Source organism: Camelina sativa, chromosome 18, assembly GCF_030686135.1.
Source record: "Camelina sativa cultivar CO46 ecotype springtype chromosome 18, ASM3068613v1".
In the NCBI taxonomy this organism is placed as follows: Eukaryota; Viridiplantae; Streptophyta; class Magnoliopsida; order Brassicales; family Brassicaceae; genus Camelina; species Camelina sativa.
In genome coordinates, this window is record NC_141897.1 from 3,467,030 (window position 1) to 3,488,046 (window position 21,017).

Here is a 21,017-nt window from a genome sequence, read left to right on the forward strand (position 1 = left end):
AAGTTAGTAACTTTTGAAACCATATTTTATATAATAAGATATGTCATTCATAGTATACGACATTTTACATTCTAGTCTATTTTTTTCATTTCAATACAATAATGTAATTTTCTGTCAATTTATCTCGTCTTGTTTTGGTGTCTATTGTATGTATCATAGATATTGACGGTCATATTAAAACTAGAGAGAGCATATGACATTTGGATTCAGCCGAAAACCAAAACTATAGCTAACTGCAAACCACCTTAAAGAGTTTATATTTGAATTACGAGGAAACAAAACTAAAAAATAAAGAAAGGAGCAAGAACAAGCTCACTATGGCGAAAAGTCTTTACATACTATTTCTCATTGATTCCCACATCAGCTGGTTTACCTAATAAAATATTATTTGGAATTACCGATATCATATCTTTCAATAATCCAAACCGCGTGCACGTTTGAATGCTTTATTGTTATCTAGTGATCGGTTTTGACTATCCCAAGTAAACTTATACCGCAAGACTTTATTTATATAACTGTCTCACATTCAACCAAAACACAATCTCGGATACAGATCTGTGGACTTTAAATATGTGGGTTTAAGCTTACGAGTCATGAATTCAATTTTTTTAAGAGGTCTAATACCATCGATGATAAGATTGAATCACTATTTTCTAGACAAGTAATAGTCAATGAGAAACAAAAGGGTTAATATTTTTTATACGTTTATCATTTGTTTCTATAAGAACTAGAGGGTCAACTTATTAAAGATTAATGACTAGTTGGAGAAAATTAATAAAGTTTACGTTTCTATCCTGAAAACGACCCCTCTCCATTCGAGTACATAAATGAAAGTCTAAAATCATGAAAATTAAAGTTTAAAGAAAAAACATAACAAGATATGAGAAAGACAATGTTTGGTCAAGTACTAATTGTGCTTCTTCTTCTCGGCACCCACCTTTGCCGTATCGAGTCAGCTATTCCTTCTGGTCAACAACCATTCCTTCAAACAGGTTCGTGTTTCCTTAACACAAATATATACAAACTCACATATTTATAGGACTTCTTGATGAACATGGTCTCTAAGTAGCACTGAAACGGGTAGAGGGATTAGAAATGGGTACAGAAACGGAGATGGAAACCGGCAAAACGAAATATTTATAGATACGGACACGGCATGGATACTTCAATAATTATATAAGAAAAGATACACCTACCTTGATTGAGAAGTGATTAGAAAAGCTAATGAAAAAAAGAAGAGAGAGGAAAGCGTATAGAAAGTTTGAAAAACGTAAAGAGATGAAAATATACGTACGATAAGAGTGCTCGGAATTAAATTAAATGGATGCAAATATCACTTCTAGTTAAGGTCTAATATAGTTACATGGAAAGGCTATATAGGACTTGTTCAAACATTCAAAGCTTTACTTGTTAATTATAGCTGAAGTCTCCTAGATAGTTATAGTTCAATACCTTCAAAGCTTTACTTGTTCATTTTACCTTTAATTTTAGTTACATAAATTTTCGTTTAAGATGTTTTTTTGGTCGGCGTATTTGTTAATAAATACGGTGAGTAATCATCAATCTAGTACTATATACTTTATATAATTGAATAAAATTAAAATGAAGGGAGGAGAATGATGACTTATCATATGCTGATTGAGGGACCAGTAAGACCATCGCAAAGCCAACAAGGTGGTGGAAAATTTTCTAATGATGATCCTTCCAATCCCACCGATTAGTTTTTCGGTTTCTATTCAATTTCCGATTTCATGAAATCTTGAATTTTTACTTTCTGTTGCTTTTGCTTCAACTCACCGTAATCTATATCTTGTAGTTTACGTGATATTTCCGTTGTTTCTAGTAACAAAATTTCTGTTATCGCCTCATCATGTTCAATCTACGAACGCATAGTTCTTTCCATAACATTTCTGTATACATGTACTCTTGTACCAAGTAGATCATATCTTCTCTTTCACGGTGGAAGTTCCACCAGATCAGCATCTCTTGATTCGTAAGATTGGTGCCTTTTAAGTTTTTAATTATGATATGGGAGAAACTTAGAATAGTCTCTGGAACCTATGGAACGATAAATATTTTTGCCAATTCAAGACATTCAAAGTGACTGACCATGATTGAAAAAGTACTGGAGATAGACATCAATCTTCCAACCCTAATGATACATAATGTAATTGTAAATACTATATAAATTGGTTATACAAGGAAAACAAAAAAGGGATTTGGTTTAAGATGACTAATCACATCACGGATTCACATTTGCTAGGAGCTACGAAACAATTAACGATGGATAATATCATAATAAGATCGGATCTGAACTATTTTTTTCACTATACTTTGTAAAGAAGAATGGTCAATAAGTGAACAACAAAAAAGGATTATATCTTATTTTTATAAGTCGTAAAATTAATTGTTTGTTTTTATAAGAACAAGAGGGTCAACTTGTTAAAGGTATTATTGACTAGTGGAGAAAAAATAAAAGGGCCAACTTGAGTATGTTTTAAGTTTTTATTTGTTTCATTTTATCGTGAAACGTCCCCTCCGCCCTTTCATTTACATAAATATGAGTCTAGCCTCTAAAGTCAAGTAGAATGAAAGATTGAGAGATGAGAAACACAATATCTTCAAAAATGAGTCAAGTGCTAATTGTGCTTCTTCTCCTTTGCACCGTCCTTTGCCATACCGAGTCAGCTCTTCCTTCTGTTCATCAATCAGTCCTACTAACCGGTTTGTGTTTCCTCAATATTTCATGGATTTTTTTTTGGTATAGTGTCTGTATAGGTGTTGATAAATATGAGTAATCAAATCATTAATTAATCTACTGTACGTGTCTAACTAGGTAGGAGAATGATGGGTTATTATAAACAGAATGAAGGGCCAGTAAGACCATCGCAGAGCCAACAAGGTGGTGGACGTGATACTGCTGACGATCCTAACGTTGATTACGGCAAATATTAATTTTCTTTTTCTTCTGCTTTTTAAGTACTGAAATTTCAAGAGTTTTCTGAATAAAAATTTCAAGAGTTTAACATTTGAATCGTTTTCATTTAAAATATTGGAACGTACGGCTTTCCCAATCTTATGTGACCAAAAGCCTCCACCGAAGCTCTTTATTTGATGTAGAATGAGGTTCACAACCCTTTGGGACCTTATCTATAACAACCAAACAAACACTCTAATCATATAAATGTGAGCTTTAACTTCAGACTGAAACCAGAGAATATATGACATTTTTTATCCTGAGTTATCATACAAAACAGCGAAAAAAATAAGAAAAATAACACTAATTAATTTCAAAATCAAATTTTCAAGAGTTTTCTGAATCAAACCAAACAAAAAAAGCAAGAGCTCGCAACTCTCATTCGATAATGGACTGAATCACTCCAGCACCAACAGTCTTACCTCCTTCTCTAATAGCAAACCTCATCCCTTGTTCACAAGCAACAGGCACTATAAGCTCAACAACAATCTTAACCCTATCACCTGGCATAACCATCTTCGACTCCTCATCCTTATCATTCATAATCTTAGTCACTTTACCAGTAACATCAGTCGTCCTCATGTAAAACTGAGGTCTATACCCCGCGAAAAACGGCGAATGTCTTCCTCCTTCTTCCTTCTTCAACACATACACAATCGCTTCAAACTTCGTATGTGGAGTAATCGACCCTGGCTTAGCCAAAACCATACCTCTTTGTATATCAGCCTTTTGTATACCTCTAAGCAACAAACCTACATTATCACCAGCCATAGCTTCATCAAGAATCTTCTGAAACATTTCCACACCCGTAACCGTATAGTTCCTAGTCTCTCTCAACCCCACCAAATCAACAGTCTCCCCAACCTTAACCGTACCTCTTTCCACACGGCCAGTAGCAACCGTACCACGGCCAGTGATCGAAAACACATCTTCAACCGCAAGCAAAAACGGTAACTCGGTCTGCCTAGTCGGAATCGGGATATAACTATCAACAGAGTCCATAAGCTCATAAATCTTATCTACCCATTTGTTCTCACCTCTCTTAACATTAGGATTCTCAGTAAGTGTCTCAACAGCTAACAAAGCAGAGCCAGAGATAATAGGAATATCATCACCGTTAAACTCATAAGACGATAAAAGCTCACGAACCTCAAGCTCAACAAGCTCTAGAAGCTCAGCATCATCAACTTGATCTTCTTTATTAAGAAACACAACCATATCAGGAACACCAACTTGCTTAGCCAACAAGATATGTTCTTTAGTCTGTGGCATTGGTCCATCGGCACCAGAGACAACGAGGATTGCACCATCCATCTGAGCAGCACCAGTGATCATGTTCTTGACGTAATCAGCGTGACCAGGACAATCAACATGAGCGTAATGACGGTTCTCTGTTTCGTACTCGACCGTGGCGGTGTTGATTGTGATCCCACGAGCTCTTTCTTCAGGAGCTGCGTCGATCTCGTCGTATTTTTTGGCTACGCTGTTTCCCATTGAGGCTAAAGCCATGGTTAGTGCTGCGGTTAGTGTTGTTTTGCCGTGGTCGACGTGACCTATTGTTCCGATGTTGACGTGTGGTTTCTTGCGTTCGAATTTTCCTCTTGCGGCGCGTACGGTGAAGGAGCGACGGAGACGGTGAGGGGATGTTGTTGTTGTGGTGGTGGTGATGGAGAGGGATGTGATTGAAGGGAGGAAGGAGGAAGAGAGAGTTAAGGATTGTGGTTTAATGGAGATGGATGGAGAAGTGAAGGAATTGAGGAGTTTAGTGGAGGAGGAAGAAGAAGAAGTAGCGGCGGGTGATGAAATCGCCATTGAATTGGAGCAGAGGAGAGAATTTAGGGGAAGAGAGTGGAGAGATTTTGTGAAGAGAGTGTTTTTTTATATTTTAGGCATGAAGAAGGCAAAAAAGAAAATGAGAGGCTCTTATTTAGTTTTATCCGTTGCATTGTGTGCCGATCTTTATTTATTTATTTATTTATTATTAAAATTGAAGAAACATATGACAGGATAATGAAATTGTTACTTTTTTTTTTTTTTTTTTGGTTTTACAGATAGTGTATTTTTATATATTTTTAATGGGTTTAGTAATGAATTGTGGGTTGGATAAAAATTATTTATGGGATGGAGGAAGTTAAGATTTTGAGTATGAGAATTTTAGTTTTTTTTTTTTTCCAACCAAACACTAACTAGAAAAGAACTTTAATGTTGGTAGTTCAAAAAAACACCACTCGTGGCAGGAGGAAATTATTTAGGATATTAGAAAACGCAGATCAATTCTTAGATACTTGAATTTACGGGTAATTTTAGTTATTCGATCAATTTGGGAAATTTTTGGAGTTGTTTATAATTGAAATATTTATTGAAATTATAAGATGTGTATATCTTTTATACAGAATTATTTTGTTGAGACCATCAAAATAACTTATATTCTTTTTGTTGCACAAATAATATCATTCCACATTTTATGGACAATTGGCCTAAACTAAGTACAGTATGTTATAATTCTTTTTTGATAAAAAATGTTTTAAATAATTTATTACTTTTTCTATTGTTTAAATTTTTTTTTTAGGTTTTAGTTTTGTTTCGCAAAAAATTTCATTTGTATTTTTAATGAATAATTCCCATTTTACTATTATTCAGTTTTTTAATTAGAAAGAAAAAGTTGTTAATGTGTTTATAAAAAATACAGTAGAAATTTAAATGATTTTTTTTAATTTGTGAAAAACATGTCAAAATAACATTTTTGTGTGAAAAAATAAAATATTAAAATTTGTTAATAATTTGTTTTAATAAATATCTAAAATCTGCTCAAATTACTTAAATATCACTTTATCAGGAGTTATGGACAAATTAGCTGGCATAAATGGGGGAGTTTTATTCTAATTATTGTTTGGCTAAAAAAAAAAAAAAAACTCAAGTAATTTACAAGTTCATGGCCATATCGTTTCTTACGTGTAGCCTTATTGACCAACACAAAGATCTATATTGGAGAGAACAAATCGTGTCGTTTTTGTAATCACTCGTTTGTGCTGTTAAAACAGACAAATCCAATCCACGTGTGATTGCGCACTGATATTTTTATTTAACATTTTGGGCTATAGTTTTCAGGAAACGGTCTATGCCGTTTCAGGATAAGTTTTGTCCCGGTTCGTTTTGTTTTGTGTTTGTCCTCCAACAAAACCTATTCCGAAGAGATTTGAACACAAAATCTGACTTTCTAGAATCAAAAACAGTGCCGTTTGTACTGTCAATAAACGGCAAGACACTAACCGTTGTAATGCCGACATTTCAGACACAATCCAAAAGTCACTCCTGCTTTCTGAGGTGAGAGCCTGATACTGCAATCGATATAAAACTCAAGGATAAGACTTTTTGATGCAGAGAGATAGTTGAAACAAGCCAAAAAAATGGCAGCTTTGAGTTCCATGGCTATGTCATGTTTACATTGTCATTCACTTTCTCGCAACCAAAGTTGTTTCCTTTCATCCCCAATTCCAAAACCCTTGTTTAGAATCCCATCTCAGACGAAACCTAGATCCTCATTTTCCTTTTGCCTTAAGCAAAGTGATCGTGGCAGTGATCGTGGCAGAGACGAAGAAGAAGACAAAGAGGAAGAGGAAGAAGAGGAAGAGTGTTCGGTTGTGTCAGCCGTAAGAAGCAGATACAATGAGATTGTTATAGTGGATACTGTTGATTCTAGATATCTTCTTCTTGATTCCACTAGTGAGAATTTCTTAAAACCTCTGTTTTTGGATATCATGAGATCCTCTGATTGTAAACCAAGTTTATCATTTATGTAGGGAATGTGCATAGTGTAATCAACAAAGGAGGCCAGAATTGGACTGGATCTTATTGGGTATGTTAGATTTTTTCCATCATTAAGTTGTAAATATCTTACCTTTGGTTGTTTCTTTATTGATAAGTGAATGTGGTTGTTTGCAGGATGAGTCTGCGAGTTTGCCGCCTATTATCCCTGATGGTCCCATTGCAATCTATGGCTTAGTGAGCACTACGCAGTGAATCTCATACCAAGTAGTCGTCAATGATGTGTTTAACTTTTTGTTCATGTGTTTTAACTTAGGGTGGTGGAACAGCTGCAAGATTGATTCTTGAGTTATGGCCTTCAACGCAGCTTGAAGGTTGGGAGATCGATGAAATTGTAAGTAAGCTATATGATTTTTCCTTGCGGCATTTGGTTTGCATATTGAAATCTTGATTTCACTTTCAATTATGAACAGTAGTTGATTGAGAAATCAAGAAACTATCTCGGGCTGTCTGAGCTAGAGATACCAACATCAGAAGGCGGTAGACTTTGTATTCATATAGACGATGCTCTCTCTCCTTCTCAAGATGATTCAGGAAGATATGCTGGTGAGCATTACAGGTTAATAATGTATGTTGTTTCTCTTGTTCTTGTCTAAATTCTTGAATTTTTATGTCGGTTTAGGGATCATCGTTGATTTGTTCGCTGATGGAAAGGTCTTAGATCAGCTGCAAGAGGTACTTTATAACTGGTTATGGTATTATTAGTATTATATTTAGTCAACTTTTGCGACACTTTTGTTGAATTTGAATGTGTTCAGGTTGCAATGTGGCTGGAGCTGGCGAGTCGGTTAATGCCTAACGGTCGTCTTATGGTGAATTGTGCCGGAATCGAAGCAGAAATACAAAATGGAAAACCACAGTTGGTGTTAGATGATTTAGCTTGGATGTTGAATTCTACGGTCAAGGTCTTGTCAGAAGCATTTCCTGGACAAGTGAGTAACACATTTCATTTTCATATCCTCTTTTGTGACAATGAGAAGAACCAAAAGATCTTGCAATTAATTGTTGGTTGTTTCAGGTTAGCTGGAAGAGAACACCAGATTCACAAGGTCTCAACTTTGTTGCCTTAACTGGAGGCTTACCTGATCTTAGTGAGTGGTCTAACAAAGTTCCATTACGTTTGAGTGAAACAGTGAAGCTATGGAAGCTTTGCGAGACCCCTTTAGATATTGGTGCTTTGAATGCATCTTAATTCTTAACATCAAGATTTCTAATGATTAAGATTTGATCAGTCAATTACAGTGTATGTATGTTCTCTATCTGAGTTATATATGAATTTCACATTTCAACTCTTTCCAAATACTAAGGGCATCCCCATTGGAGGGTTTTAATTTTGAGCCTCTTATGTACTATTTGAATTTTTAATGAATATATTATGTACTGTTTAAAAAATAAGAACCTTGATCTCCTAATTAAAATTATCCCATCTAATGGTGGGATATAATTTTGAGTCTCTTATTTTTGAAAATATAGTTTTTTGAAATTAAAATTTTTCCATTATGAAAACTGTTTCCATCATAAAAAATGTGTTAAACAAAGAAATGCAGTCTGCCTTGAAACAAAAATGAAAACATGCCAAAGTTGTCCAAAACAAAACAATGTCCGATCAATTTTCAGGATAACCATTAGAAGCAGCTTAGCCTATCTTGGTTTGCATTATCTGCACAATTCAAAAGCCACACACCATTGAATCGAAAAGAGAATTTCCTCATGAACTCTTTATTTAAACATATGTACATAAAAACAAAAAAAAGCAGCAGCAAACCATTCTTCTTCCATGTGAAACTATCATAATCAGACAGTTTGCGTAAACAAAAACACCGATTCTAAGTTCTAACCAAACCAGACCTTACATCCAGAGAGGCTAGTTATCATCAAATCCCCATCGTCATAAAAAGTGCACTTTGCAACATCACATTAGAAGATAACTACAGATCTAAATAACCAAACTTTTACAGATAAAAAACATGAACGATCCCAACATTTTCTGATTCCAAGAGCTATCAGACACGAATTATTATACACTTTCTGATTCCAAGAGCTATCAAACACAAAAGGTTCGACATTTTCTGATTCCTAGAGACTATAAAAACAGGAAATATTTGACATTTTCTGATTACAAGAGCTATCAACTACAGTCTAAGCAGTTCCCATCTCAATATGGAGTTGAAGCTGAAAAGATTACCCTGATTCCAAGAAATTAACCAAAACACAAGTAAACTAGTAATTGGGTTAGTGTCAATACCTGGTGGTTGTGTATTATGTGAATCATAAGCATCAGGCCGATAGCATCAAAAAAAGTTTGAAAGAACAGGATTGAAGTGCTCATTAATGACAGAAAATGGACCTGTACCATGGAAAGTTCAGAATATTTACAAAAGCTGTTATCATATCAATCGTAAAGTAGAAGGGGTTTCTTAAATGTGTAACAACTAACTTAATTATGTTGCGAGGATTCCTACAAGATATATTGATGCGCTTTTAAACAGCTAAAAAATATGCACAATGCAAAAGGGAGATATATTATAATATACCTGCAAAGATTTCATAAGATATGGCTCTTCACCAAAGAAATCATCACAAAATATATACCTGCTAAAATGAAAACAAATGGGGTTGGGCGGTGAGGGACAGTAACACAAATATAAAAGGGGAAAAATCAACAGAACTCAGAAGTAATTGTATCCATAAGTATCTTGTGCAAGCTCCTGAAGAGCACTTCATAAGGATATTCACTACCGTACATTACAGAGAATAACCTAAGAAAAATCTATCTGTTTATCCTTTCTCATCCAACTAAAGACTATATAAAGGAGTTGCAGGATGGTGTAACAATCAAACAAAATAAAGAATATCACCTTGTTCATGGTATCAATGTATGCAGCACAAACATCAAACAGGGACAACCAACATGGAACCCATGAAGAGAATTATAAGCAGAAGGGTCACTCTGAAGTTCTTCTCCATCTTCGAGCGTATCAGCACCTGGTTGCCAAACCCTAGTTGGTATCAGAGCTATCTCGGAGGAAGACGCATCTGCCTTCTTCTGTCAATTCAAAAAAAAGACGAAAAAAAAAAAATCCAATTCACGCAAATTAGGTTTTGATTGGTGAATATCAGATTGAACAATTGAGCAAGAGAACAAGAATAAGATACCTTTCAGCTCTACGAAAGTACAACGATCAAAATTAAACCGCAGCCCAACAACATTAACAAAAAACGAACCTGAGCAGGTGTTGGGATAGAGGCCGGAATGGTTTTAGACGGCGGGGCAGGAGGCGGAGGATTCTTAGGACGAGACTGTTGAGCGGCGTCGGCGAGCGCAGGCCAGGAATCAGCTCCCATTACAGGAGCATCAACAGTCTCAAGAGGAGAAGCGGTTGTTTTCCAAGGAGACTTAGCGGCAACAACACCAATTGACGCTTATGATGTTGCGTTGAGAATCGATTCATTCTCCTCCTCCGATTCCAACCGATCCCATCTCATCCGATCGAGAGATTGGCGACAAAGAGAGAGGTGATATGTCTATATTTTGCATCTCCTTAGCATGCATTTGTCATACGTTTAGCTAGGATAACTAGTCATTTTGCATCATTTTAGAATCTCTTTTATACACTTTGCAGGTTTAGGAAGTTTTTGTACCATTCTTGCATGCATTGTGCATTTCGAAGTATTTCAGGTGTTTAGGAGACGTCGGAGACGCACACGATCCAGCCACTCTCAACCTCCACAATCGAGCCACTCTTGACCTACGCAATCGAGCCACTCTCAGGGCACCAGTCGGACCACTCAATCGAGCCATCACTCGAGCCACCAGTCTAGGGATTCAGCTTATGACGTCTTCATCAAAGTTGTAGAGAATTGAGTCATCTTTCCAATGCCGTTTATTTCAAGCCAATCGGAGTTGTAGTTCAAGAGTTATCATCGTTTTAGTAGATGCGTATACATCCAGCTCGAACCACTTTCACCGACCATGCTCGAGCCATTTTCACTTGCACGGCTCGACCCACTCCTACTCACACCAATCGAGTCACTGGACGCACACGGACGAAATCATGCATGCCAGGAAGACGCTCCGTCTGACACGCTTCAGGAGACTCCCGAACCGACGCTCTATCTTGTCGTTTTAAGTTTTAGGGATTCACACGTTTTTACTATATATACATTTTGTTAAGTCTTCGTTTAGGACATCTTATCTTTTATCTCATTTTCATTTTTGTTCTTATGGTTAACCTAGCCACCTAAAAATGTTCTCAGACTTGTAATCTGACATCTCCGAGTTTATTCGGTTTTTGTACTTGATTCCTTCTCAAAAGTTGTTCTTCTCATTTTTATCTATCTTATTATGCTTGGTTCAATGTTTTCTGTGTTTGTATCTTGGATAATTATTTTCGGATTTGAGTAGTGTAGTAGTCCTTGAGGATGTGATAGATTAGGTGGAGGATCTTAGGATGCAGAGTGTTTAAGCTTTGATTTTATGATTCCCTTCTGGACTAGTGTTAGAAATGCTAGTTTCTCTCTGATCAATTGGAACTAGGTTCGAGACATTTTCACACCCAAAAGGTGTTTGATGAATTGTCTTACCACCTAGTGCCAGAGACTTACGTTCCTAGCCTAAGAGATTAGTTGTCTATGATGTTTGTTGACATGAACGAACTTGTATGTCATGCCTGCTCAACCATGTTTCTCTAGCGAGAGCTGGGTATGGAAGTGGTTGAGTCTGAGTAGCTTTTACCAAGAGATTGGATTAGCTAAGTTGTGATGTTCGTTGTCTAGGGATAGATTGCTTGTGGCATGTTAAACACTCTGTAGACTAGGAGACCTCACCGACATCAATTACTCCCATCCTTAGGACCTCTTTCTTCCTGATTTTCATTACATTTCTGAGACTGTTTCGTGTCTTGCCTTTTAGTTCATGCTTAGACTCGTTTTCTGTTTTCATTCATTTTCGCTTCCTGTCATACATTCTCGTTCCTAGTCCTAGAACACATTTCCGTTTTGCATTTTGATTATTCTAGTATTGTTAGAAAAAAACACCTTCTTTGAATTGGCTTGACTTGTGAAATCTTGATTGCATCTTGAGTGATAGTAAGTTTCCCATTTGGATTGACACCTTAAGTACTACAACACATAAGGTTAATTGAACCTACTAGGAGACACAAAAATCCTAGTATCAATTTGGCGTTGTTGCCGTTTGGGAATTGTTTTGTTACATTTAAGATTTCAAGTTTTGCAAGATTAAGTTCTATCCCACTTATCATTCTGAGTACTGACTTGTTTTGGTTGTATGCTTGTTTGTTTTGCATCTCAGGAACCTGTTGATTGCAATGTTGCATGCAAACCAGATCAAGAGGACATCAGAACCTCCTTCCTGCTATCGACGATATCAATCGGTTACAAAGACCAAAACAAACTCGTCCTCTCACTGATCAACCCGCACCAGTCGCTATGGAACAACCGAATGGCAAAATCCGAGACCGCGAAACATTGGTGCTGGGGATGCACCAAATACTCATACTCAGCGTGATGGAATCATCCCTCCCGTCGTGCAGAACAATAACTTCGAGATCAAAAGTGGTCTATCTCCATGATCCAAGGAAACAAGTTTAACGGTTTGCCTATGGAGGATCCGCTCGACCACTTGGATGAATTCGACCGTCTGTGCAGTCTCACCAAGATCAATGGCATGAGTGAGGAGGGTTTCAAGTTGCGACTCTTCCCATTCTTCCTGGGAGACAAAGCTCACCAATGGGAGAAAAACCTCCCCAAGGGGTCTATCAATACTTGGGATGACTGCAAGAAGGCATTATTGGCAAAGTTCTTCTCCAATGCCAGAACTGCACGTCTCAGGAATGACATCTCTGGTTTTACTCAGAAGAGTTCAGAAACATTCTGTGAAGCCTGGGAGCGTTTCAAGGGTTACCAGAGCCAGTGCCCTCACCACGGATTCACCAACGAGTCACTGTTGAGCACTCTATACCGTGGTGTACTTCCAAAAATCCGCATGCTGCTTGACACTGCCTCTAATGGAAATTTCCTGAACAAAGAAGTGGATGAGGGATTGAAACTCGTTGAGAATCTCGCTCAGTCTGACGGCAATTACAATGAAGATTATGACCGCACAGTTCAGGGTGACGCCAGTTATGAGGAGAAGTATAAGAAAGACCTCAAGAACGTCACTGAGAAGCTAGACCGTCTCTTGCTAAGTCAGCAAATGAGCATCCACTACGTTTCTGAGGATGACCCTTTCCAAGTTCCAGATGGGGAGGGTGAGCAGTCTGAGGAGATCAGCCATGTTCAGAATTAGGGTGGATACAACAAAGGTTACAACCCCTACAAGACAAACCCCAATTTGTCTTACCGAAGTACCAATGTTGCTAATCCACAAGATCATGTGTACCTGCCTCAACAACAACATCAAGGTCAACAAAAACCTTTTGTGCCTTACAATACGGGATTCGCTCCAAAAAAACAGTTCCAGCAGGGTTACCAAGCTCCCTCAGGACCACCGCCAGGATTCCGCCCACAACCAGTTCAGCCTACTCCAGCACCAGATCAAGAAATGAAGCAAATGATGCAGCAACTTCTTCAGGGTCAAGCTAGCGGATCTATGGATACTGCTAAGAAGTTCGCTGACCTTAGTCAGAGGATAAAATGTTCTTACAATGATCTGAACGTCAAATTTGAAGCTTTGAATTCGAAGATAAGGTATATGGAAGGCCAATCCGCTTCTACTTATGCACCAAAACCAGGCCAATTCCCAGGGAAATCTGTTCAAAACCCCAAGGAGTTCACCAATGCCATTACGCTGCGAAGTGGGAAAACATTGCCTCCCAGACAAGGAGTACCTGACGTCACTGAGGACAGTGAGGAATTAGATGGGGAGGATTTAGTTCAAGATGAAGCTCAGATCAAAGATCCAGTCGAAGAAGTCAAAGATCCAATCGAGCCAGTGAAGCAGTCCGAACCTGAACCAGTTAAGGAACCTGTCGTTTCTGATGACAATCCTGCGAGATTCATCCCTCCACCATACAAGCCTCCTCTACCATTTCCAGTGAGGTTCAAGAAGCAACTTACTGAGAAATACAAAGCTCTGTTCGAACAACAAGTCAAGGAAATTGAGTTGAGGATGTCATTGCTGGATGCATTCGCACTTGTTCCCCAATACCAGAAATTCCTCAAGGATTTAGTGATGGAGAGATCAAAAGAAGTTCAAGGCATGGTGGTACTAAGTCTTGAGTGCAGTGCAATCATCCAGAAGAAGGTTGTACCCAAGAAGCTCAAAGATCCTGGATCATTCACTCTACCCTGCTCCATTGGACCTATGTCTTTTGATAGGTGTTTATGTGATCTTGGCGCTTCAGTTAATTTGATGCCATTCTCTGTAGCTAAGAGGTTGGGTTTCACAAGGTTTAAAGGTTGCGACATCTCCCTCATCCTTGCAGATAGATCAGTGAGACTTCCACATGGTATTTTAGAAGACTTACCTGTCATGATCAGAGACGTGGAAGTGCCAACCGACTTTGTGGTTCTGGAGATGGATGAAGAACCGAAAGATCCTCTGATCTTAGGAAGACCGTTCCTGGCGACTACTGCAGCCATCATTGATGTCAGAAATGGCAAGATTGATCTCAATCTGGGCAACGACTTCATTATGAGGTTTGACATCAAGGATACTTTGAAGAAGCCGACAATAGGAGGACAAGTCTTCTACATTGAAGAGATGGATAAGTTGGCTGATATGTTGTTGGAGGAATTAGCTGAGGAGGATCATCTCAAAACTGCTCTAACCAAGGATGGAGAAGAAGGGTTCTTGCATGAGCAGACCACTTGTTACAAGAATCTGCTAGATTCCCATAGAGAAACGGATGGATTAGAGGAATTCCAGCAGCTATATGACTTAGAGGAGGTACGTGCAGTTGATACAGAGAGTTCAGAACGTGATATCTCCCGCTCGACCGACGTCAAGACCCGACTTGAAACACCGACGTCCCGCTCAATCGAGTCGCATCCCTCCCACTCGACCGTGATCACTCCTGATCCCATGCTGACGACTGGTCGGAACTGAAAGCTCCAAAGGTAGAACTCAAAACTCTCCCTTCCGGACTCATGTACGTTTTCCTGGGAAACAATTCTACTTATCCTATCACAGTGAATACTAGGGTGAGTGATGATGAATTGAGGTTGCTACTAACTGAGCTTAACAAGTATAGAAAGGCTATAGGTTATTCCTTAGTTGATATCAAGGGAATCTCACCTAGTCTTTGCACACATAGGATCAATCTTGAAAATGAGTCTTATGCTAGCATTGAACCCCAAAGGAGATTAAATCCTAATCTGAAGGAAGTAGTAAATAAAGAGATCTGAAAATTGCTTGATGCTGGAGTTATCTATCCTATCTCTGATAGTACTTGGGTATCCCTAGTGCACTGTGTACCTAAAAAGGGGGGAATTACTGTGATCAAAAACGAAAAAAATGAGTTAATCCCAACTAGAACTATCACAGGACATAGGATGTGCATAGACTATAGGAAGTTAAATGATGTATCTAGGAAGGATCATTTTCCTCTTCCTTTCATTGATCAAATGTTAGAAAGATTAGCTAGTCATCCCTACTACTGTTTCCCTGATGGGTATAGTGGATTCTTCCAAATCCCTATCCACCCATATGATCAGGAAAAGACAACATTTACTTGTCCTTATGGCACATTTGCCTACAGACGCATGCCATTTGGTTTGTGTAATGCTCCTGCTACCTTTCAGAGGTGCATGACGTCAATATTTTCGGATGTGATTGAGTAGTCAATGGAAGTATTTATGGACGACTTCTATGTATACGGTTCCACTTTCTCCTCCTGTTTGTTAAATCTGTGCAGGGTATTGATGCGATGTGAGGAGACGAATCTGGTGTTGAACTGGGAGAAGTGCCACTTCATGGTTGAAGAAGGGATCGTTATGGGACACAAGATCTCTGAGAAAGGAATTGAGGCTGACAAAGCTAAGATTGAGGTCATGGTTCAGCTTCAACCGCCTAAGACAGTGAAGGATATCAGAAGTTTTCTGGGACATGCTGGGTTTTACAGAAGATTCATCAAGGACTTCTCAAAAATTGCAAGACCACTAACAAGATTGCTGTGCAAGGAGGTGGAGTTCGAATTTGATGCAGCATGCTTGGAAGCTTTCAGAAAGATAAAGGAAGCCTTGGTTTCGGCACCTATAGTACAAGCTCCGAATTGGGATCATCCGTTTGAGATCATGTGTGATGCTTCAGACTTCGCAGTTGGAGCTGTTCTGGGACAGCGTATTGACAAGAAGCTCCATGTTATCTACTACGCAAGTCGCACCTTGGACAAGACTCAAGTAAGGTATGCAACCACAGAGAAGGAGCTCCTAGCAGTTGTGTTTGCATTCGAAAAATTTAGGAGTTACCTTGTGGGCTCGAAAGTCATAGTGTATACCGACCATGCTGCTTTGAGACACATCTATTCAAAGAAGGATACCAAGCCAAGATTGTTGAGATGGATTCTGCTACTTCAGGAGTTTGACATGGAGATAGTTGACAAGAAAGGCATAGAAAACAAAGTTGCAGATCACTTGTCAAGAATGAGGATTGAAGATGCTGTTCCAATTGATGACTCAATGCCTGAGGAACAACTTCTGGTCACCCAGGTTTGTGAGCAGATGTGCTACTTCAGGAGTTTGACATGGAGATAGTTGACAAGAAAGGCATAGAAAACAAAGTTGCAGATCACTTGTCAAGAATGAGGATTGAAGATGCTGTTCCAATTGATGACTCAATGCCTGAGGAACAACTTCTGGTCACCCAGGTTTGTGAGCAGATGCATGACACAGAGCTTGACAACCTGAAAATCAGATGCATGGCAATCACTTCTCAGACTGCACCATGGTATGCAGATGTCGTGAATTACAAGGTCTGTAGAGAAGTTCCTAATTACATGGATCCTTACAAGAAGAAGAAGCTTCTCAGAGAGGTCAACCACTACTTCTGGGATGAACCCTATCTGTATAAGAGAGGTTCTGACGGTCTGTTCAGAAGATGCATAGCAGAAGGGGAAGTGCAGGGAGTGATTGAGCACTGTCACGGTTCCACCTATGGAGGCCATTTCGCCACATTCAAGACAGCTCAGAAAGTTCTTCAAGCGGGTCTCTGGTGGCCAACCTTGTTCAAAAACACTCACGGTTTCATCACCAAGTGTGATGCTTTTCAGAGGATGGGCAACATCACAAGGAGGAACGAGATGCCCCAGAATCTGATCCTGGAAGTAGAGATATTTGATGTTTGGGGAACAGACTTCGTGGGACCTTTCAACCCTCCAACTAATGGTAATGTCTACATTCTGGTAGCAGTTGATTACGTTTCCAAATGGGTCGAAGCCATTGCCAGTCCTACCAATGATCACAAGGTTGTTCTAAAGCTGTTCAAAAGTATAATATTTCCAAGGTATGGGATACCCAGAGCAGTGATAAGCGATGGTGGTTCTCACTTCGTCAACAAGGTATTAGAGAATATGCTGAGAAAGTATGAGGTCAAGCACAAGGTATCTACTACGTATCATCCTCAGACCAGCGGACAGGTTGAAGTCTCGAATAAACAAATCAAGGGGATCTTGTCAAGAATTGTAGGAGTTTCAAAGAAAGATTGGTCTGTCAAGTTGGACGAGACACTCTGGGTGTACAGAACACCGTTCAAGACGCCAATAGGTAGAACACCATTTCAGTTGGTATATGGTAAAGCATGACACCTCCCTGTGGAGGTTGAGTACAAGGCGCTTTGGGCTATCAAGCTGCTGAACTTGGATATTGACACTGCTCAGGCTAAGAGAACTCTTGATCTATATGAGTTGGAAGAAATCAGACTTGATGCCTATGAGAGCTCAAAGATCTATAAAGAAAGAACCAAAAATTTTCATGATAAGAAAATTGTTGTCAAGGAGCTCAAGGCTGGAGATCAGGTTCTGCTTTTCAACTCCAAACTTAAGTTATTTCCTGGAAAGCTTAAGTCTAGGTGGTCTGGACCTTTTGACGTCAAGGAAGTTCTGCCTTTCGGAGCCATCACTCTTCTGAACAAGGATGGTAGCGAGTTCACTATAAATGGTCAGAGAGTCAAGAAATATTTAGCTGATCAAGTCCGACCAGAGGGGTCTTCTGTGCTCTTGTATGAACCCTAGAAGGCATAAAAAACTGAAAACTCAAGCTAGAGACTTTAAACAAGCTCACTTGGGAGGAAGTCCCAAAGGTATCACTGTAAATATTTTTCTTTTTAGGATCCTTATGTTTTTGATTTTTGTTTTTGGTTTTCTTGTATTCAGGAATCTACAGAAGGGAAGAGAGATAGAGGATACAGAGAAAAGCAAGGAGAGAGGGGTGAACTTCCTTCTAAAAAAAAAAAAAAAAATTATAAAAAAGAGAGACAATCACGTGAACTCTTCTTCACCACTCTCCCATCAATTCGCTTTCTCCCTCATGTCAACTCCCCCATCCCTCTATTGTTCCCCCTGACAAGACACATCACCTTTGTGTCCTATCTTCCCACATCTCCCCTCTTCCACACTCCTTTTCTTCCCCACTTGCACACTCCTTCGAATCTCCTTCATCATTAAACCTCACCTCATTACCACCACTTATCTTCACTCTTCACCTCCCTATAAAACAATCACTCTAATGTCTCTCCTTTCTCACCAATAATTCGACCTTCACTCCCTCACCTTGCAACTCGACCGTGAATCTCGTCGTTTTCATCCCATCCTCGATCGACGTCGTCACGGCCGCCACTCGCTCGATCCACTGCCGCCCAACCTGCAACCGTTCGAGCTACTCACATCACGTCTCACTCCCTACAGCTCCGCACTCCACTGCTCGAGCCACTCACACGTGCTATCAGTGGACAAGATCATCAATCCGATCGAGCCATTGTCACCATCTCTCTCGCTCGAGCCACTCTTCTCTACCCCGCTCGAGCCACTGTCAAATTCCGATCATCTCCGTGACGCGTCAATCGAGCCATATCCGCAACCCTCTCACTCTGCTGTACCGATCAAGCCACGCTGTTCTCGCCAATCCAACCCCTGCTCGAGCCATTCACAATCGAGCCACACGCGCGAGACACGCTCAACTTTTGATCGAGGCATATCCACTCTCACCAATCAAGCCGGTTTATAATCGAGCCACTATCGATTCTCTCCTCCGCTACACTTCCTCGTTCGAGACACACGTCTACGCGGTCCAACTGTTCCGTTCGAGCCACCGTCTTCACTCTGTCAATCGACCATCCCCGTGATCGAGCCACTATAAAAATCTCGATCGAGCCATACTCACTCTCGTCAATTCCTCCACAATGTCTGACAATTTTTGGGACGAGATGTATGAGATGTATGGTTGTGAGGTACCATGACGTGTTGCTACTTCTAAGCCGCCTACGCATGGCGCTGGGTCAAGCAGACTAGATAAACCACTCTCTAAGAGAAAGAGTCGCGGAAAGAGGCCGGCACGAGCTTCAAACTCAAAGGAGGACGGGAGTGATTACGAACAAGAGGAACCTGCGTTGCGCTCAGAACAAGCTCCTAGAAAATCGGTCCGACGGAAGAGCGCTGAGACGAAACTAACTCCCAAGGAATACTACGAGCTGTTCCAGCAGTTGGAATTCGATGGCACAAGGTATCCCCATGTGGAGACGATGCAACAACTTTGGATTGCAGAGGATGTTCAGTATTTGTTTAGGCAGTGCCATCTGGAGAGACTCATGAACACACCCAGGAATGGATACAAGGAGGAGACAATTCAGTTCCTCTGCACTCTGGAGATGCACTTATATGCGGATGAGCCGGGAATGATGTTTGATGGAGGTCTGGGTTATATTACATTTCGCGTTCACGGCCAATTCTACGCTCTCACCCTTAGAACCGTCAAAGAGATGCTTGGATTTCCCGGCGGGACGGGGACTACGCCGCAGTTCGACCGGAACGAAATATCAGCACTCTGGGCGACAATTGGAAGCACACCCACATTCACTTCATCGAAAACGAAAGCGTTGAACCTGAGAAATCCAGTGTTGCGTTACTTCCAGAAGGCAGTGGCCAATGCATTCTACGCTAAGGAAATTAAGGGATACATCACGAACAGCGAGCTTGAGATGATTGATCTAGCATTTAAAGGACTCTCATTCACGGCAATGGATGGAACCGAGCTGCAAGGTGACACGTCCAACACTTCCGTCTCGCTCTACCTCCTCAACTACATGACGTTATACAAAACTTGGGTCTCGAGACTCAACAACAACAACTCTCTCGGAGTGATATGTATGGGCGGCGTGGTGACTTGGTTTCTTGAGGCAACTGGTGTCCCATTACATTCCGAGCCACACTCACCACACAGGATCGACTTGAACAACCTGCGGCAGTTGCGTACTCTGGAGCGGGGTCTGAGGCAGGGACGTTTTATTTACAAGTTTTTGCATCCGGAAGTCGGTGCATCGAGATTACTCCTGCCTTGCGTCGAGCAGACTACTATCTTGAGGGGTGAACATGTAGAGTTCATACCTCCCACAGACACTCTGTACGAGTCTGGGGATGAGGTGCAGCGGATAGAGATTGCATATTCTGAAGCAGAGGCCGAGCCAATGGAGGAAGACACCGAGGAGTACCGTCCAGAGCAGTTCTACTTAGAGGAGTACTCATACCTGAGAATGGCTAAGGGGGTCAGAGCAGCTCATCAACGCCTCAACCAGCTTCAGCGATGGGGGGAAGCCAGAGACAAGGCGCTCAGCAGCTTCACCAAGACTATCAAGAGCTTCATGCGCAAGTTTAGCTGCTCGACTTCCACAACCGCTATCCCTAGGTCTATCCCCGAGGACACTAGACCAATGTCAAGACGTCCTTCCACGACCCTAGCGCGAACACCTTCTCCGAATCCTTCTCCAGCACGTCAATCTTCATATGTACCTTGGGAGCGTCAGCTCTCACCCGTTCCTTCACGCCACTCGTCACACGAGTCTAGGGGGAGACAGAGACGCGGTTAGTGAGGTTCCAGAGCCTCTTCTAGTCGGCGATCAGCGCATCATTCCGCAGCTCAAGCTGAGCAAGAGGTTGAGCAGCGAGATGAAGGTCAAGGTGATTATCAGGATATGCAGGAGGTTGAGCAGCCGGTCGAACATCAAGACCTTCATCAGCCTACCGAGGTGGTAGTATCGGACCATGGT

The 21,017-nt window shown here is 40.4% G+C and overlaps 4 protein-coding genes and 1 non-coding gene across 7 annotated transcripts; 2 read left to right on the forward strand and 3 right to left on the reverse strand.

Annotated features, from left to right (window-relative positions):
* Positions 1 to 752: 752 nt before the first annotated feature.
* Positions 753 to 3,028, forward strand: LOC104760448 (serine rich endogenous peptide 12). Its single transcript, XM_010483374.3, has 3 exons — positions 753 to 992; positions 1,609 to 2,724; positions 2,837 to 3,028. Exons 2-3 carry the CDS (start codon positions 2,604 to 2,606, stop codon positions 2,953 to 2,955), a joined length of 240 nt encoding a protein of 79 aa, XP_010481676.1. The 5' UTR covers positions 753 to 992; positions 1,609 to 2,603; the 3' UTR covers positions 2,956 to 3,028.
* Positions 3,029 to 3,177: 149 nt separating this feature from the next.
* Positions 3,178 to 4,920, reverse strand: LOC104760449 (elongation factor Tu, chloroplastic). The gene has a single exon (XM_010483375.3). It carries the CDS (start codon positions 4,787 to 4,789, stop codon positions 3,356 to 3,358), a length of 1,434 nt encoding a protein of 477 aa, XP_010481677.1. The 5' UTR covers positions 4,790 to 4,920; the 3' UTR covers positions 3,178 to 3,355.
* A 1,217-nt stretch (positions 4,921 to 6,137) lies between these two features.
* On the forward strand, positions 6,138 to 8,102 carry LOC104760450 (uncharacterized). The gene is made up of 8 exons (XM_010483376.3): positions 6,138 to 6,700; positions 6,778 to 6,833; positions 6,920 to 6,979; positions 7,059 to 7,136; positions 7,219 to 7,348; positions 7,425 to 7,477; positions 7,561 to 7,734; positions 7,821 to 8,102. The coding sequence occupies exons 1-8, from the start codon at positions 6,385 to 6,387 to the stop codon at positions 7,992 to 7,994; spliced, it is 1,041 nt and encodes a 346-aa protein (XP_010481678.1). The 5' UTR covers positions 6,138 to 6,384; the 3' UTR covers positions 7,995 to 8,102.
* A 106-nt stretch (positions 8,103 to 8,208) lies between these two features.
* LOC104760451 (protein HEAT STRESS TOLERANT DWD 1-like) lies at positions 8,209 to 10,385 on the reverse strand. Of its 3 annotated transcripts, none has more exons than XR_015588237.1 (5): positions 10,028 to 10,382; positions 9,661 to 9,845; positions 9,337 to 9,394; positions 9,048 to 9,149; positions 8,209 to 8,462 (listed from the first exon to the last, which is right to left on the reverse strand). XR_015588237.1 is itself a non-coding variant. In XM_087497623.1 (5 exons), exons 1-2 carry the CDS (start codon positions 10,145 to 10,147, stop codon positions 9,666 to 9,668), a joined length of 303 nt encoding a protein of 100 aa, XP_087353749.1. In that variant the 5' UTR covers positions 10,148 to 10,385; the 3' UTR covers positions 8,209 to 8,462; positions 9,048 to 9,149; positions 9,337 to 9,394; positions 9,661 to 9,665. The 3 variants fall into 3 exon arrangements, 2 of the variants coding, with proteins under 2 accessions (XP_087353749.1, XP_087353751.1); XM_087497623.1 differs by having other exon boundaries at positions 9,661 to 9,848; positions 10,028 to 10,385; XM_087497625.1 differs by having other exon boundaries at positions 9,337 to 9,397; positions 9,661 to 9,848; positions 10,028 to 10,379.
* A 2,259-nt stretch (positions 10,386 to 12,644) lies between these two features.
* LOC147921460 (small nucleolar RNA R71) lies at positions 12,645 to 12,751 on the reverse strand. Its single transcript, XR_015589841.1, has one exon. It is a non-coding gene; the product is annotated as a small nucleolar RNA R71 (small nucleolar RNA).
* Positions 12,752 to 21,017: the final 8,266 nt, after the last annotated feature.